We start from the raw sequence: 19,855 nt of genomic DNA, 5'->3' as shown, positions 1-19,855 counted from the left end.
ACAGGGAAATTTATTGCCCTAAATGCCTATATCAGAAAAGAAGAAAAGGCAAAAATTCAGGAATTAACTGTCCACTTGGAAGAACTGGAGAAAGAACAGCAAACTAACCACAAGCAAGCAAAAGGAAAGAAATAACAAAGATTAGAGCAGAAATAAATGAAATTGAAAACATGAAAACAATAGAGAAAATCAATAAGACCAGAAGTTGGTTCTACAAGAAAATCAATAAGATTGATGGGCCCTTAGCAAGAATGACAAAAAGAAGAAGAGAGAGGATGCAAATAAATAAGATCAGAAATGGAAGAGGAGACATAACCACTGACCTCACAGAAATAATGGAGGTAATAACAGGATACTATGAACAACTTTACGCTAATAAATACAACAATTTAGATGAAATGGACGGGTTCCTGGAAAGACATGAACAACCAACTTTGACTCAAGAAGAAATAGATGACCTCAACAAACCAATCACAAGTAAAGAAATTGAATCAGTCATTCAAAACCTTCCTAAAAAGAAAAGTCCAGGACCAGACGGCTTCACATGTGAATTCTATCAAACATTCCAGAAAGAATTAGTACCAACTCTCCTCAAACTCTTCAAAAAAATCGAAGCGGAGGGAAAGCTACCTAATTCATTCTATGAAGCCAACATCACCCTCATACCAAAACCAGGCAAAGATATTACAAAAAAAGAAAACTACAGACCAATCTCTCTAATGAATACAGATGCAAAAATCCTCAACAAAATTCTAGCAAATCGAATCCAACAACAAATTAAAAGAATTATACATCATGACCAAGTAGGATTTATCCCAGGTATGCAAGGATGGTTCAACATAAGAAAATCAATTAATGTAATACACCATATCAACAAATCAAAGCAGAAAAATCACATGATCATCGCAATTGATGCAGAGAAGGCATTTGACAAGATTCAACATTCTTTCCTGTTGAAAACACTTCAAAAGATAGGAATACAAGGGAACTTCCTTAAAATGATAGAGGGAATATATGAAAAACCCACAGCTAATATCATCCTCAATGGGGAAAAATTGAAAACTTTCCCCCTAAGATCAGGAACAAGACAAGGATGTCCATTATCACCACTATTATTCAACATCATGTTGGAGGTTCTAGCCAGAGCAATTAGACAAGAAAAAGAAATACAAGGCATCAAAATTGGAAAGGAAGAAGTAAAACTATCACTGTTTGCAGACGATATGATACTATACGTCAAAAACCCGGAAAAATCCACAGCAAAACTACTAGAGTAATAAATGAGTACAGCAAAGTAGCAGGTTACAAGATCAACATTCAAAAATCTGTAGCATTTCTATACACTAGTAATGAACAAGCGGAGGGGGAATCAAGAAACGAATCCCATTTACAACTGCAACTAAAAGAATAAAATACCTAGGAATAAACTTAACTAAAGAGACAAAAAAACTATACAAAGAAAACTACAAAAAACTGTTAAAAGAAATCACAGAAGACCTAAATAGATGGAAGGGCATACCGTGTTCATGGATTGGAAGACTAAATATAGTTAAGATGTCAATCCTACCTAAATTGATTTACAGATTCAATGCAATACCAATCAAAATCCCAACAACTTATTTTTCAGAAATAGAAAAATGAATAAGCAAATTTATCTGGAAGGGCAGGGTGCCTCAAATTGCTAAAAGTATCTTGAGGAAAAAAAACGAAGCTGGAGGTCTCACGCTGCCGGACTTTAAGGCATATTATGAAGCCACAGTGGTCAAAACAGCATGGTATTGGCATAAAGATAAATATATCGACCAATGGAATCGAATAGAGTGCTCAGATATAGACCCTCTCATCTATGGACATTTGATCTTTGATAAGGCAGTCAAGCCAACTCACCTGGGACAGAACAGTCTCTTCAATAAATGGTGCCTAGAGAACTGGATATCCATATGCAAAAGAATGAAAGAAGACCCGTATCTCACACCCTATACAAAAGTTAACTCAAAATGGATCAAAGATCTAAACATTAGGTCTAAGACCATAAAACAGTTAGAAGAAAATGTAGGGAGATATCTTATGAAACTTACAATTGGAGGCAGTTTTATGGACCTTAAACCTAAAGCAAGAGCACTGAAGAAAGAAATAAATAAATGGGAGCTCCTCAAAATTAAACACTTTTGTGCATCAAAGAACTTCATCAAGAAAGTAGAAAGACAGCCTACACAATGGGAGACAATATTTGGAAATGACATATCAGATAAAGGTCTAGTATCCAGAATTTATAAAGAGATTGTCCAACTCAACAACAAAAAGACAGCCAACCCAATTACAAAATGGGAAAAAGACTTGAACAGACACCTCTCAGAGGAGGAAATACAAATGGCCAAAAGGCACATGAAGAGATGCTCAATGTCCCTGGCCATTAGAGAAATGCAAATCAAAACCACAATGAGATATCATCTCACACCCACCAGAATGGCCATTATCAACAAAACAGAAAATGACAAGTGCTGGAGAGGATGCGGAGAAAGAGGCACACTTATCCACTGTTGGTGGGAATGTCAAATGGTGCAACCACTGTGGAAGGCAGTTTGGCGGTTCCTCAAAAAACTGAATATAGAATTGCCATACGACCCAGCAACACCATTGCTAGGTATCTACTCAAAGGACTTAAGGGCAAAGACACAAACGGACATTTGCACACCAATGTTTATAGCAGCATTATTTACAATTGCAAAGAGATGGAAACAGCCAAAATGTCCATCAACAGACGAGTGGCTAAACAAACTGTGGTATATACATACGATGGAATATTATGCAGCTTTAAGACAGAATAAACTTATGAAGCATGTAATAACATGGATGGACCTAGAGAACATTATGCTGAGTGAGTCTAGCCAAAAACTAAAGGACAAATACTGTATGGTCCCACTGATGTGAACCGACATTCGAGAATAAACTTGGAATATGTCATTGGTAACAGAGACCAACAGGACTTAGAAACAGGGTAAGATAATGGGTAATTGGAGCTGAAAGGATACAGACTGTGCAACAGGACTAGATACAAAAACTCAAAAATGGACAGCACAATAATACCTAATTGTAAAATAATCATGTTAAAACACTGAATGAAGCTACATCTGAGCTATAAGTTTTTTTTTTGTTTGTTTGTCTGTTTGTTTGTTTGTGTCTTTTTTTTACTATTATTATTATTTTTATTTTTTCCTGTATATTAACATTCTATATCTTTTTCTGTTGTTTTGCTAGTTCTTTCCTAAATCGATGCAAATGTACTAAGAAATGATGATCATGCATCTATGTGATGATGTTAAGAATTACTGATTGCATATGTAGAATGGAATGATTTCTAAATGTTATGTTAATTTCTTTTTTTCTTTAATTAATAAAAAAAAGAAAGGATATGCACATATAATAGAGAGGAGATTACATAATAGTTCTGTAGTCTTGAAATTGAATTGTAAGCATGATATGAATTGGTATCTACAGATACATACAAATAGATTGAATAGCTATAGATAGGTACAGATAGAATATAGACTAGGTAGATAGTTAATGATGATAGATATAGATAATAGATGTGCATGTGAGAGAGAGAGGAAAGAGAAGAGAAGAGAGACAGAGAGACAGAGGAGGGGTGGGGAAAGATTGAGTCCTAGTTTTATCCACTAAAAGGCTTAGAAACAATGACCAACTCAGTAGCAATGAGTATCCCTACTGCCTAGAATGTGATTGTGAAATACCATTTTTCACTAAAACAAACCAGGGCTTCCTGGAGAAATGGCTGGTTCCAGATTTCCAGTTCTGGGACAGTAATGTACAATATGAGCCTGGATAATCTTATCATACCAGACAGCAGGGAAGCTATCAGTGAGTACCACGCCAGAGACAAGGTTCTGCCATGTCATTTTAATATTGTATCCTTGCTCTGATCATGCCAGAAGAGGGGACAGTGATTCCCCAATAATGCAGCATAAAAGCCCCATGATCTAAGAGTCAGGGTTCTTCTCCCAGAGTCAGATATCTGGTGCTGCCAGATTGTTGAGTACTGCCCCAGAGGGGAAGGGCAATAGCAGATCTGCACACTAGCTACAGATTCTGTCTTCATGAGTTTTCACAACTGTTTCTCTATCCTGGAGAGCATTCTGGGCTGCTTAGGCTTTTGCTTTTGTTTGCCTGACAGCCAGAAATGATCAAGAAATACGTGTTTATCAAACATTTCTGAAAATTTCTTTGACATATTTTTATATAAATGCACCCTAAAGCATAAAACTAGCAATCTCATAAACTAGAAAAGAAATACAATGAGGACCTAAATGTCCTTCTTTTAAATGAAATGTGCTTTTCCAGATGTATGCAAATAAATGATAAATCATTTTACCTAGAGGGCTACCATAAACATATAAAACTGTCAATGTCTATATTATTGAATTAAATATAAAAATCATGTCCTGCGTGCAAAATAAAACATTTTGCTCTCTGTAGGAAACCAACCATGCGAACTACAAGAGCAAATGCTGCATGAAGAGAGAAGCCACTTATTCTAAGAGATTTTTACAAGTATTTTTAAAACGCCTTTGAGTATTGATAGAATTTCTGAATTATATTTATAGCATAAATGACCATCTGCTCTAACAGATTGTTTAAAAAGAAACAGAGAAACCATGGCAAATCTGTCTTCAAACTTAGAAGTGAAAGACTCTAACCATGTGTTTAACCAAGCTGGGTTTGACTGCAATGCAGTGCAAAGACTATTTCAGGTTTTCCTTTGGCTAGCTGGGCTTGCTTCTAGGGACTCCTTAATAATGTGAATTCCTAGAAGGCTTTTTGGCAGGAATATCTAGCATTCACTTACAGCTAAGGAAAAATTTATACAACGGATATAAATGATCACAATTCTGTGTTAATGAGGCTAAGGTCTGTGGTTCTATCCTAAGGCAGAAAAGTTGACAAGCTTTTTTCTATTTTTTATTTCACTTTTGAGTGTCACAGGTTAGCTACCATACTAGAGACCAAATGAAAGAATGAAGATGACATCGTTATTCTTGGGGAAAACACCAACAAATGAGCAGCATATTCAAGCATGTGATAATAATCTGCTCTAATCAGACAACATGGTCTATCAAAGAAAAGCCTGATGCCTCCTTCAGAGAAAGAGAGAAAGTAGCATTTACAGGAAATGGATGTGTTGCAAAATAGAAAATTGGGGAAGATGACGAGGCTGTCTTTTGCTTGCCCGCCCTGACTTCTACCCTGTGGACTCCCAGAAAATACCTGTCAAAGATCCTCTGTGGCTGCATCATGCTGTTTACAACATGGGTCAGGTGATCCTGGGCGGCCACCACTTCAGGTGGAGGGTCGTACTTATTCACTGCAGCAACCTATTCCGGAGTTAGAAATGTAAAAGGGGGGTGGGGGGAGTTTAGTTTCTACAAAGGAGACTAGGTTTAGATTTTCATTTATGAAATATTTCAAACACACAACAGCCATAGAAAATAATTTAACACATTCATTAACCTTTAGGTTCAAGTCTTCACGTCTTATCTAACTTTCCTAAAATCTAAATAATGGCAATTGCTTTTTAATGAAGAGCTGGAATCCCTTGCTCCTTTACTTCTTTATTCCTCCTCGTTTGGGAGAGGAAAAACAAAAGAAGCCTCCAAAATCCATGTTACTTTTAATATAGTAAACATTTCAGCTATATTATTTTAACACAGTAAACATTTAATGTAGGAAATGAAACAATAAAAGGATTAAAAAACAGAGTTCTAAATTCCAGGTACTTGACACTGCTGAATTTTTTCCCCTGCCATCTTGCCAAGAACTATTCTCGATTTTTCAAATTTACCCAAACTCCCGCCTCTTTCAGTCTTTCTCCATCTAAGAGTATGGGCCTTGACCTCAATGTACAGTTCCTCTATCCCCTTCTCTTGGTCTTCCCTGTAAATGTATTATCCTCATCTACCACATTTTTACTTCATACATGGCTTCTACATTTTATTCTCCTTGCAAAATGTTCAAGGAAAACAAACCTAATAAGTGCCACTAAGTGTGCAAATAATAACTGACTAGCATCTGTAACTAATTTTTAACCAAGATTTCAGAAAGGTATTTATGAGATGGAATTTCTGCCTCACTAAATATTTATACCTGTTTTCATTCACTCTCTCAAATTTGCATCCAGTCTAAGAAAACCCTCATTAGGTGCAGATCTTAGCTATCATCAGTCACTAAAGCAAGACAAAGCAGATATACCACAGGTAGGGTGCTAGCATTCAAGATCCGGTGACTATGGGATTGTGACCATATGAATCATTATTTTAAAGAGCAAAATAAAACACAGAGTAGTGATTTATTCTATTTCTTTTGATTATATGGCAGAATGGCATCATAATACATTTTATTAAATAATTTGCTAAAGTAACACAGAAACATATACCCTCCAAATAAGATAGTTATCCAGATTAACGGTCTGTCATAACACCGCCAGCCTATATAAGTGGAATGTTGCTTCTGTTCCCCTAGAGTGCTCTTTCCATGTGTCTATAGCAGGGCTTTCCCTGAATTTGCATTGATGGTCAGCTTTGCAGAGGGTTAAACTGCCAGATTCTAGGACAAGGAAACATTCCATAAACAAATAATTAGTTTACAAATTGTTAAATGTGTTATTTGATACTGGCCCTGTGGCAGACACCATGAGCTTTGGAACATGTTAAGCCATAAACACATCAAACTATATGATTACATACCTTTTCTTCTACTTTTATCTTCTTCTGATCTAATTCTGTTAATCGTAGTAGCATAAAAATTACGAAGAGCCAATATTCAGATTTTTCCTATTTAAAGTATCAAGAAGACTATTCAATTACCTTTTCGCAAATAAACAAGCACTAGCAGTCTATTTTCATGAACTTAGGTCTTTCATTCACACACACACATTTGCAGGTCTCCACATTTTCACATTTACTAGTCCCCTTACATTAACAACTGAAATGAAGACTGTGCCTTACAACTTATAAGCCTCTTCAAATGTGTGATCTAGTCAATAACCCTGTGAGATAAGCAGGACAGGCATGATTACCCTCATTTTTAAAGAGAAAAATAACTAAGCCTCAGAGAGGTGAAGCTCCTCATTTAAGATTCCACGGCCAGTGAGTGATTCAAGCCTTGTCTTCTAACTCCAAAGACTGATATTTTATGATTGTAAAACAAATTCTTTATTCCCCTTCACCTTCCCCTCTGTTCAGTTTATCTGCCTTTCAGAAATGTAACTAGAGCTTGTTTATAAATGAAGAAACTACATCTCTTTGATAATGTATTTTATAGATGAGAATGCACATGAAATGAATAAACAAGGTATCTTTTATTATTTCAATGTGTGAATGCAGACGAGTAGTTTGTGTATATAAGTGAGTCAACATGTGTGCAAGGATTTACGCATATGCATAAAAGCTTTCATGGATCTGAAGCTGGGGTGTGATGGCTTCTTTAAGCTCTGGTTCTTTCTTACCCAGAGATGCTTTTAATTTGTCTGCCACTATTTCCATACAAAGAGTTGTTTTCATTTTTAAATTTCTTAGTTTGTATTTTGCTTTTTCATCTATCCAGACATGTTCACCAAGATATGCACAAAAAGAAAGAGACCCAGCAATACATAAAAATTCAAAAGTGTTTAGGCAAAATTAAGTGGGGACGGAAAAAAAAAAAGTAATGGAGGAGGGCAATGGTGGCTTAGTGGCAGAGTTTTCGCCTGCCATGCCAGAGATCCGGGTTAGATTTCCAGTGCCTGCCCATGCAGAAAAAAAAAAAAGAAAGAAAGGAAGAAAAGTAAGTGGAGGGTGTAGGTAAAAAAAAGTGGAATAAAGAGCAGATGGACCAAAAGTAATCTGGGCAGAAGATTAAAAAGTATTTGCAAAGTCCCCTAGAGGGACTGGGGAAAAGGTAGATGATAATTTGTGATGATTGCACATATTAAAATTCTCTACCTGGAGAAGTCTTGATATTCTCACAAGCATTGGGGACTGCCTTATGAAACTTATTCCTGCAAAGGAGAAGCTAAGCCTACTTAGGATTATGCCTATGAGTCACCCCCAAAGAACCTCTTTTGTTGCTCAGATGTGGCCTCTCTCTTTAAGCCAACTCCACAGGTGAACTCACTGCCCTCCCCTCCTGTATGGGGCATGACTCCCAGGGGTATAAATCTCCCTGGCAATGGGGGACAGAACTCCCAGGATGAGCCTGGACCTGGCATTGTGGGATTCAGAAAGGTTTCTTGACCAAAAAGCGGAAGATAAATGAAACAAAATAAAGTATCAATGGCTGAGAGATTTCAAATAGAGTCGAGAGGTCAATCTGGAGGTTATATTCTTATATAGTATATAGATATTCCTTTTCAGTTTTTGGTGTTTCAGAGTAACTAGAGGGAAATACCTGAAGCTGTTGAAATGTAATCCAATAACTCTGATTCTTGAAGATGACTGAATAACTACAGAGCTTTTAAGGTGTGACCGTATGAGTGTGAAAACCTTGTGACTGACATTCCCTTTATCCAGTTATGGACAGATAAGAAAAAAAAAACAGACAATAATAAATAAATAGGGATATAGGGTGTTTTTGGTGTTATTTTTAAATTTTCTTTTTTTTGTTAGAGTAATGAAAATGCTTAAAAACCTATTGTGATGACAAATGCACAGCTATATGATGAACCACTGATTGTACGTATCACTGTGAACCACTGATTTGTATACTTCAGATGACTATATGGTATGTGAATATATAATATAACTCAATAAAATTGCATTAAAAAAAGAGCAAATGGATAAACAGAGAGGGGAGGAGGCCAGGAGAAAGGACTGATCAATGGAAAACAAAAGAGGGGCCTGAGAAAAGAGCAACAAAATCCACAAATACCAGGGGCTAAGTATTCCTAGGGAAAATAATATTTTGCTCCATCATTATTTTACAACCACACTAATTTCACAGCTACATCCAGGTTAATTATTTTAGTCTTTCATTCCCCTATAATGAAAGAAGGAACCATATTCTGTCTACATTACCGGAATTATTCATTCTTTAATGTAAAAGGACATTGCTCTTCAATCTCAACAGCTATCTCCTGAAACTTCAGGGTTTACTTTCACTGACAGTGGATGTGAAAGCTTGTTAGTCAGGAAAGAAGATCTTATTTCCAAAAAAAATCAAATAGTTTAGTTGCTACTTTGCTTGACCTTTCTAGGTGTTTCCTAAGAGACAGAGAATGAAGACAAGTACATTGTGTTCCTTCTTAAAGAATAGTTTCAAGATGGTCCATGCCCCTCTCGCCATCCACCTGATATAAATGATCTCTCACCTGAATTGGATTTCTTAGAAGATTGAGAACTCGAAGGAGAGGCAGATTTTCAATGCATTCTATTTCACCCAACTCAGCAACCTGTTTGTAATCAAAGAAACAAAATATGATCAACAAACTGAGTGTACAAAGACAATAGAAAATATAGTAAGAACCAGTTTGGGTCATTTAAATTCAACTTATTTAAAACATTGTTCTCTTGGGACATTTAGCTTTTTAATGAGAACCCTACAAACCTACACAGGAACAAGGGAATTACTGTACCCTTTTCAATAAATGTGAATGCACACACCCACATTTTCTCTTTTCCTCTCTAGCCAGAGATCATACAGTGTTCCCCCTTTCATCCATGTCCATTTAAAAAGCAGAAATAAAATAATATGCAGAGTCAGAGGAACAGTACAAAAACGCACGTAAGGGCTATCAGATCCTCCCCTCCCCTCCTCCCTCACACCCCAGGTCCCTCCATTCCCCCCACCCCCACACTCCTGCTTCTGCTATACTAGTTATTTATGGCTGGTGAAGCCTTTTTATGACATGTACATGTGTAATTTGATTACTCTTTCCACAGGAGAGAATTATTTTAAGGAAAGAGAAAAATTGAAAATTGTATGACATATGCTCATACTGAATGTAACATAGTTGTCCACCTTAAAATCATTTGTTAAACTGCACATTTATATTTTATGCACTTTTCTGTATCAGCTATGTTCTATAATTGCAAATAGTGAAAAAAAAAGAAAAGGAAAACAAAGATGGCTTGACTGTTCCTTAATTTGATAGAGCTCAGTTGGCAGCAGGCCTGAATTCTCTAGCAGTTTGACCTCACTAAAGACAGCTTTACTTAACTCTTGTAATTAGCATAATTACAATTTTATTTCAAATACAGATACTGAATTTTTGCAAAAGTTAATAATTGCTTTTTCATTTACTTTTTTCCCCAAAACATTTTGGTGTGCATTATAAAAGCACTGCAACAAAAGAGTCATTGATACTACTGAGTTATCTGCCAGAAAACACAGCTAAAATGTAAACTATTCTCAAATGTAAATCAGAGGAAAAACACATGCACAGTGTTCAAAGGATGCCATTTTCAAAGACTGCATAAAAAGACAAACTCCAGTGTTACAGAATATAATATGCATGCATTAATCTAGTTAGAGCAACAATGTGCTATTATACACATTTTTTCCACACAGTGTCTAGACTAGGCCATTAGACTACCATTCGAATTATCTATAAGAAAAAAGGATCACTTTTTTTTACATATCATAACATTCAGGAAGGTGAAAAAATTAATTTGGTTCACACTGCTCAGTCAGAATGTTTGCACAATAGAATGATTCCCGCTCTCAAGTGCAGCTCTTATTCTTAAACCTAATACAAATAGGAGGAGATGTTTTCCTGAAGCCATCATGACTCCCCAAGTGCCGACCACGCATTCATGGGCACTGCTGATGACAGTGGAAATCTGTACATTCTTTCCAAAGGGCAATCTGACATGTTAAATATGCATAAGCTATCAACCAGCTATTTCACTTCAAGAGGTTTATCCTAAAGAGGTCATCACACATGCAGAAGTATAAATACAAGAATGTTCAGTCTGGGCAGGCATCGGTGGCTCAGTGGCAGAGTTCTCACCTGCCATGCTGGAGACCCGGGTTCGATTCCCAGTGCCTGCCCAGGTAAAAGAAAAAAAAATTTACAAAAGAATGTTCAGTCTAAGGTTATTTGTACAAGTAAAAAAATTCTAAATACCTAAAAAAAAAAAAAAAACCATCATTATGTGATGGAATGGGTCATGGTACAGTCCCATAATCATAAGACTATGCAATCATTTTAGAAGATGACGATGATACCTATGGTGACTGTCATGGAGAGATCTCCTCCACAGGTTGAAAACACCATGGAAGAGAATGATCATGGAATATACAAAAGTATATATCTCCCAGGTGTCATCTGGGATCAGCTGGTCTTTTGAAAGTTAAATGAAGAACCCAAGTTCCCTCTGAGTCCTCCTAAGGGTAGAATGAGTCAGGCAAGTGCAGAGGGGAGCAAGAATGGAGTCTTCTAGCTTCCAGTTCCTGTTTCTGTGGAATTAGCAAAGTACAACACACCTGTAGTTCAGCATATGCCCTGGCTCTCCTGTACCAGCTCTTCTGTACCAGCTCTCCTGAACCATCTCAATGCACAGCAGATCCCACCCACATCTCTTCTCAAATTCCAGGGACCCAAAGCTGCGGGTGTAGCAGACTTTTACTGAGGGTATAGGGAAATAGTGCTCCAAACAACTTAAGGTTACATAATACCAGAAGCTTATATTCTTCAAGAAATTTCAGCCATCTGCTGCCAAGAATGTCTGAAAGTCTTACCAGCATGGTTTATCCACAGATTCCAGTCTACCCATATTCCCTAAGCCCCTTGCCTCTTCTAATGAGGGCCACCTACAACACCCAGAAGCCTGTCAACTCCCTGTGGTGAGCTGCTTAATTAACTCATTGTTTGCCCTTTCCTTTCAACCCTCATCAAACATACCTACCTTCACCATCCATACTTAATGTGGCCTGTTTAGGCTTTTATTTAAAAGAAAATTGTCTCCTTAGAAAAAAATGAGGTGCAACCATTTAAATATTTCTCACTGCTACATACATACGAATCTATACCACCATGTATATAGAAAGAGGTTAGAACACTACTTCCAAATTGTGGAGCTCTATCTACCAGTGGATCCTAAAATCAGTTTAGAGGGTGCAAGCTAGAGTTTTTAACCAGCAGTTTCTTTTTTAATGGAACACAATGAAAAAGAAAAAATATATTAAAATGTATCACTTACAGTGTAAGGGTTAATACTGTTTCAAGAAATGTTGGGTTCATTTTTTTAAAAACGTATGTGTGTATGCTTGCCTATGTGTACTAGGTCGCAACATAAAACGTATTTCTTGCTGAAGGTTATGGTCAAAAACGTTTGAAAGCCCTAGCTGAGAAGGATGCTTCATTCAAATGCTAATAGTGAAATGGAGCTTCAAGAGATGATTATTTTGTTCCTTACACTCCTGTATTATTTGAATTTTCTATGAACACATATTTGCTTTACATACGGGGTATTTAAAAATTAGTTTTAAAAATAATTTCCATATACCCTGAAGGAGTTCACTTGCAAAAGTATTGCCACTATCTATGGGGTAAAGAAAATACAACTTCATTATAGCTATATCCATAATTGTGGTTTCTTAAAAGCTAAATACCCAATAGTTTCAGAATAGCATATGAGAAAATGAAAAAATAACCTCCTCTGTGAGGAAAACCATCCTGAGAACAGTTTAAAACTGGCTTATGTTTTCAAGGTTTATCATCAGGTAGGCTACGGAGCTGCTTTGCCTGGCCCTCCCTGCAAAGTTTTTTCTCTCACCTTATTTGGTGCCTTGTATAAGAATTCTTTTCTGCTCCACTACATGTGACAGTTACTTTTCCAGAACATATTGCTGTTTCTATTCACTACTTTGTGAGAATACAAAACTTGAATTAAAATCTGTGCCTTCATGACTTTAATTTATATATACACATTCTATAAGAGACTTGAAAATTTATCAGGTTCTGTGGACAAGGATCATCTCTTTTAAATAGGATGCTCTAGGTTGCAAGCCATTTGAATCAGAAACCATAAATTCTAAGAAATAGAATCTGATGACAAGGAAAGAGAGGGAGGGAGGAAGAGATGGGATGGAGGAAAAGGGAAGGAAGGAGGGAGAAAGGGAAGAAGGGGGTACTACTTTCACCCAGCCAACTGAACTGGAAATCTGGAGGTCTACTTTCAGCTCCATCTTCTTCCTCATCCACCATCTTCAATCTGTATTATTATTATTATTATTATTATTATTATTATTATTATTATTATTTTGCATGGGCAGGCACTGGGAATCGAACCCAGGTCTTCTGCATGGCAGGAGAGAACTCTGCCACTGAGACACTGTTGCCCGCCCCAATCTAAATTATTAATTCTACCTAAGAACACTCTCTGGAACCATCCTTACTTCTCCTTCTCCACTACCACAGCACTATTTTAGGTCCTCATCATCTCTCATCTAAACCACTTGCTCTGATCTCCAGTCTGTGTCTCCTCTCCATTCAGAAGGAAAACAGTAAAGTCTCAGATCTAATATTCAATTGTTCCAGAATCTTATGAATAATTTAAACATGAACCAAGTGCTTGATAAAAGAGAGGCAGTTATGGGTATTACTGAGGGCTTCTGAAAGTCATGCCCCCATTCAACAAACATCCTTCACTGCCAATTATGAACAAGGCATTGTGCAAAGAAAACAAAATAAAGTCCCTGAGCTCATTAAGTTAACATTTAGTAGAAAGACAATGAACTCCTAAGAAGCAAAAATATATAGCGTGATATAACCTCAATGTTAATGACAAATAAAAAGGGTAAAAGGATAAAAGAAACAGGGAGGTGGATGCTGGAGAGAGCTACTCAAGGTAGGGTGGTCAAAGAAGACTCTCTGTTAAGGTTTGCACAGAGGCTTGAAGTGAAGGAGTGGAGTGTTTTGAAAAAACTAGACAAAATCTTCTAGCAGAGAGGCGGGAAGGAACAGAGTCCCTGAGGTGAGAATAAGCTTCGACTGTTGGAGGTTCAGAAGAAAGTATCCACAACTTGGCATTCCAACCCTTCAACTGCTAGAGACAGTTCTGCAAAGGAGCGCATCTCTCCACCAGTTGCCCCTAAGAGTGCTGGCCTCTGACTCCAGTCATGTGAGCTGGCCACAATAGGCCCTTTACCTGCACTGCTAGTCTAACCCAAGCAGCTGGCTGAGGGATACATGGCCCCAGGGCCAACAGCCTACACTAGAATCAGTGATCCAGTACTAAGGTGAGGCCTGAGGACAACTTAGAATGCTGCTCCATCATCACGGAGTCAGGCCACCAAGAAGCAGTACAAGATGGGCACCATGAAGTAGGCATTAAATCAGGGGACATGGAGTGAAGAAAGGATAAAGTAATGTTAGCACAAGTCTGAAAGTTCAAAAAGCATTTGGAAAAGTTATAAGGCAGCATCAGGACCTGGGCTCCAACTGTCCACTCACCAGCACTCTCTGCAGAGAGCCAACGCTAATCAGAGGCATGGTTGCTGTGACAGTTTCTGCTTTCTTGGCCAGCCCTCCTAGATGTAAAGGGACCAAAAAGCATCCAAAGAGATTACTTTCCTGTCTGCTTCCCATGGCAGGGGTGCCTTTGCCAGAGGAGCAGGGACTGATTTTAGAAGACCTGATCATCCTAGCATCTTCTGTGCTCTGCCCAGCTAACCTCTGCATCACTGTTTTAAACCCTCGGAAACCCATGAGTCCCAATCTTGGGGTTTGTTCATATAAAACTTAACCCCGCAAAGGATAGGCCTAAGAATCACCCCCAAGAGAACCTCTTTTCTTGCTCAGATGTGACCTCTCTCTCCAGCCAACACAACAAGCAAACTCACCGCCCTCCCTGTCTACGTGGGACATGACTCCCAGGAGTGTGCACATTCCTGGCAACGTGGGACAGAAATCCTAGAATGAGCTGAGACTCAGCTTCAAGGGATTGAGAAAACCTTCTTGACCAAAAGGGGGGAGAGTTAAACGAGACAAAATAAAGTGTCAATGGCTAAGAGATTCCAAACAGAGTTGAGAGGTTATCCTGGAGGTTATTCTTACGTACTAAACAGATATCACCTTGTTGGTCAAGATAATGGAGAGGCTGGAGGGAATTGCCTGAAAATGTAGAGCTGTGTTCCAGTAGCTATGTCTCTTGAAGATGACTGTATAATGATACAGCTTTCACAATGTGACTGTGTGATTGTGAAAACCTTGTGTCTGATGCTTTTTTTATCTACCTTATCAACAGATGAGTAAACCATATGGAATAAAAATAAATAAAAGAGGGAACAAATGTTAGAATAAATTTAGATTGAAATGCTAGTGATCAATGGAAGGGAGGGGTAAGGGGGATGGTATGTATGAATCTTTTTTTGTTGTCTTTTTATTTCTTTTTCTGAATTGATGTAAATGTTCTAAGAAATGATCATGATGATGAATCTGCAGCTATGTGATGATATTGATTGTGAATTACTGATTATATATGTAGAACAGAATGATCATAAGATGTTTGTGTTTGTTGCTGCATTTTTAAAAAAAAATTTTTAATTAATTAATTAATTTAAAAAAATTTTTTTAAAAACCCTTAGAAGCCCAGATACCTCAAGAGATCTTCTAAGCTAACCCCTTACCTTACAGGCCTAACAAACTCAAATCCAGAGAGAAATTAAGTTCACTTCATAGTCAAATTGTGTTCAATTCCCCCAAAATTCCTTTTGTTCATGTACACAAACAGAAATATGAAAGAGGACCTGATAAAGACCGGGGTAATGTTGCGTTTGCTGCTTGGCTTTGACAAGTCCTCTATAATGAATGTGTGGTCTATATAAAGCATCAAAAAAATAAAGAATAGGATAATGGTTTTCAGCTGCAGTACTGCCCATCAGTCTTCAGGGCAAGTGATTTAGAAGAAAAGGCCAGAGCCCTGCAAAAACTGAAGGAAGCAGGAACTGTGAGAACAATGCTATTGCTACTTAGGATTTAAGTTATTTCCATGGTTCTATTGCTTTCTAAGTATTGTCTTATTAACCCTTACAATGACATAGAAAAGTTTTCAGGAAAAATACTGTGAAAGAATGAAACTAAGACTCAGAGATGTAAGACAGCATTCTCTTGCCATGCCCAGACCAAAATCTTGGGGTTATGCCAATCTGTTTTCCTTGGAAGAAAGGACTAAGGTTATAACAGAGATACCATTTTTGGGATGAGTTTTAACTGTTAGAAATGACTTCAAATTTAAAAAGACTGTGGAGTGGACAGTGACACTAGCCCCCAAATCCCCAGGTGATGATAAATATTTACAAAGGAACTCAAAAGAGATGTCCAAATGAGCACACGTGCAGCTGCAATGTTTCAGCAGCTAAAAACAAATGAATAATACCAATGGAAGTGCTACCAATAAAACAATATCCCTAACATCAAATGAGTCATTTGAGAAGGTATGTTTCTTTTAAATGATAAATTTTCCATCCTTGTTACACAGTATTCTCAGTAGTCCTGGAGGAATCTCTGAGGAAATCTTTGACTGGCTCAAAAAATATTTCAAAGTACTGTTGGTTGCTTCCCAACCTGCCCAGTGGGGAGCCAGGGAATCATGTTATTGTTACAGACCCAATTGTTACCAAAGTATCCCCACCTTTGGGACACATGGCCACTTTTTTTTTTAAGAGACTCTCTTTAACATTTGAAAATTATTAATTCCTTTCTTCACTTAATGAATCCCTTTTATTTCTTTAAACTGCTTCAGTTATGATTTGAATATTCTTTTGAAATGGAAGAGAACAATAAACTATTTTTGAGATGTTTTTAGATCTGTTCTAGAAAGGTCCAATATGATAGCTACTTAGCACTGAAATATGTGTGGCTACTTAGCACTGAAAACGTGGCTAGGACAGATTGAGATGTGCTGTATGTATAAAATACACACCCAATTTTAAAAACTCAGTATGACAATATTGTTAGAACACTGAATGAAGCTGAATGTGAGAATGAAAGACAGAGGAGGCCTGGGGCACAAATGAAATCAGAAGGAAAGATAGATGATAAAGACTGAGATGGTATAATCTAGGAATGCTTAGAGTGTATAATGATAGTAACTAAATGTACAAATTAAAAAATGTTTTTGCATGAGGAAGAACAAAAGAATGCCAATATTGCTGGATGTTGAAAATAGATGGTAATTCATATTTTAAAACTTTAACTTATGTGTGAGACTAAAGCAAAAAATGTTTATTTTGTACAAAATTTACATTTGGACTAGTGTATTTCTTAATATAAATTATGTAGACAGCTTAATTGAACAGCATAAGTACATGGAACCCTGGGTAGGGCATGAGATTTTGTAGGTTTGTCCAGAGTGACGTGCCAATAAATCCCAGAGGGTTATGAACAGTGAATAAAAAAGTATTTGCAAAGTCCCCTTGGGGGAATGGTGAGAAAGGGGGAAAAGTCAACTTCCCCAAGAGGAGAATTCCTGATATTCTCACAAGCAGTGGGGACCACAAAAGCAATAGGCTGAGCCCTCAATCTTGGTGTTTGTTCATATGAAACCTAACCTCGCAAAGGATAGGCTAAGCCTACTTAAACTTAGGTCTAAGAGTCACCCCCAGAAAATCTCTTTTGTTGCTCCAATGTGGCCTCTCTCTCTCTCAGCCAACACGACAAGCAAACTCACTGCCCTCCCATCTCTACATGGGACATGACTCCCATGGGTGTGGACCTTCCTGGCAATGTGGGACAAAAATCCTAGAATGAGCTAGGACTCAACATCAAGGAATTAAGAAAACCTCCTTGACTAAAGGGGAAGAGTGAAATGAGACAAAATAAAGTGTCAGTGGCTGAGACACCAGAGGCTTGCTCTTATGAAACTTATTTCTATAGCAGAGAAACTAAAGCCTATCTATAATTATGACTAACAGTTACTTCCAAAGAACCTCTTTCGTTACTTAGTTGTGGCCTCTCTCTCTAAGCCCAATACTGCAAGTAAAATAATTACCCTTTCCCCTACGTGGGACATGACATCCAGGGGTGTGAGTCTCCCTGGAAAAATGGAGGCTCCCAGAGATGAGCCTGGCCCTGGCACCATGGGATGGACAATGGCTTCCTGACCAAAAGGGGGGAAAGAAATGTGACAAAATAAGGTATCAATGGCTAAGAGAGTTCAAATAGGGTTGAGGGGCTATTCTGGAGGCTACTCTTAATGCAGGCTTCAGTTAGATATTGTTAATTGCCTCAGTTTGCCAAACCTCGAACCAGATCATTCCTGTTAACCCTGAAGAACACCCAAGGCTCTATCTGATATCCTACAAAATTTATACAAACTAAGTCTACTTTTCAAAAACCTAAAACTTTCAGAAGGTTCCTAGACTAGATAAATCCTGATACCCAGAGGTGCCAGTCTTTCCAAGAAAAATCAATCAGTTCCATCTTTCTATCTCATATTGTTGACACTCTTTCAACATGAAAAAAGTTAGAATGGGCTAACCCAAATATCTCTCAAGGTTGGGAGAAGGATCAAAGGAGAAGGAAGAGTTATAACAGAGAAGTTAGGATTTAACAAATGATTAGACTACTGAACCATTAGATTGATATTTCTTTTTAGCCTCCAGTGTCTTGGAGCAGCTAGAAGGAAAACCCTCAAACTGTGAACTATAACCCATACAAAACTTTGAAATCTGTTCTACAACTACTTTTTACAATGTTAAACTTTGAAATTTATTGCTCTTTTGTATATATGTTATATTTCACAACAAAAAATATTTTAAATATAATTATATATATACATATTACATGTTGAAATGATAAATTTTAGATATACTGGGTTAGGTAAAATATAATATTAAAAATAATTTCACCTGTTTCTTTTCACTTTTGTATTATGGCTTCTAGAAAAGTTAAAATTACATATGTGGCTTGCGTTTATAGTTTGCATTATCTTTCTGTTGATAGCACTGTTCGAGAGCATTGCACCATAGCCTTTCTTGAAGGGAAGGCCTTTTGAATTTCATTTACTATACTACCCTGAAGAGGTTAAAGATACTGTCTGTGAAGGTAAACTGTCCTATATTTTAATCCTGGCTCTGCCATTTGATATATATAAGCAAGTTACTTAACCTCTTTCTGCCCCAGTTTCTTCTGTAAGATAGTAATAATAGTAGGGTTAAAACAAAGATTAAATAAAATGTTGATGTATGTAAAATGCTTAGAATAGTGCCTGCTATACAAGTACTCAATGATTCCCTCTACATTATTTTTTTTTAATTTTTTTATTAATCAAAAAAAAGAAAAGAAATTAACACAACATTTAGAAATCATTCCATTCTACAAATGCACTCAGTAATTCTTAGTATCATCACATAGATGTATGATCATCATTTCTTAGTACATTTGCATCGATTTAGGAAAAGAACTAGCAAAACAGCAGAAAAAGATATAGAATGTTAATATAGAGAAGAGAATTAAAATAATAATACTAATAATATATATATATATATATATATAAAGGAAAAAGAAAAAAACAAAAACAAAAGATACAAACACACAAACAAACAAACAAACAAAAAACCATATTTCAGGTGCAGCTTCATTCAGTGTTCCAACCTAGTTACATTACACTTAGGTATTATTGTGCTGTCCATTTTTGAGTTTTTGTATCTAGTCCTGTTGCACAGTCTGTATCCCTTCAGCTCCAATTACCCATTATCTTACCCTGTTTCTAACTCCTGCTGGTCTCTGTTACCAATGATATATTCCAAGCTGATTCTCGAATGTCGGTTCACATCAGTGGGACCTTACAGTATTTGTCCTTTAGTTTTGGGCTAGACTCACGCAGCATAATGTTCTCTAGGTCCATCCATGTTACTACAT

The 19,855-nt window shown here is 37.1% G+C and overlaps 1 protein-coding gene across 4 annotated transcripts in view; it reads right to left on the bottom strand.

The window, feature by feature from the left end:
• Positions 1-19,855, bottom strand: part of LRGUK (leucine rich repeats and guanylate kinase domain containing) — a 184,240-nt gene that overhangs the window by 122,915 nt on the left and 41,470 nt on the right. For all 4 annotated transcript variants that reach the window (XM_077137026.1, XM_077136937.1, XM_077136857.1 and 1 more), the window contains exons 8-10: positions 9,359-9,439; positions 6,759-6,845; positions 5,284-5,390 (exon numbers count right to left, since the gene is read on the bottom strand). In XM_077137026.1, the coding sequence (XP_076993141.1) occupies positions 5,284-5,390; positions 6,759-6,845; positions 9,359-9,439 (275 nt within the window). The remainder of the gene's footprint in view (positions 1-5,283; positions 5,391-6,758; positions 6,846-9,358; positions 9,440-19,855) is intronic.

Source organism: Tamandua tetradactyla, chromosome 1 (genome assembly GCF_023851605.1).
Source record: "Tamandua tetradactyla isolate mTamTet1 chromosome 1, mTamTet1.pri, whole genome shotgun sequence".
Classification (NCBI taxonomy): domain Eukaryota; kingdom Metazoa; phylum Chordata; class Mammalia; order Pilosa; family Myrmecophagidae; genus Tamandua; species Tamandua tetradactyla.
The sequence above is the reverse complement of the archived record's forward strand: the minus strand, read 5'-3'. Positions and strand labels throughout refer to the sequence as shown.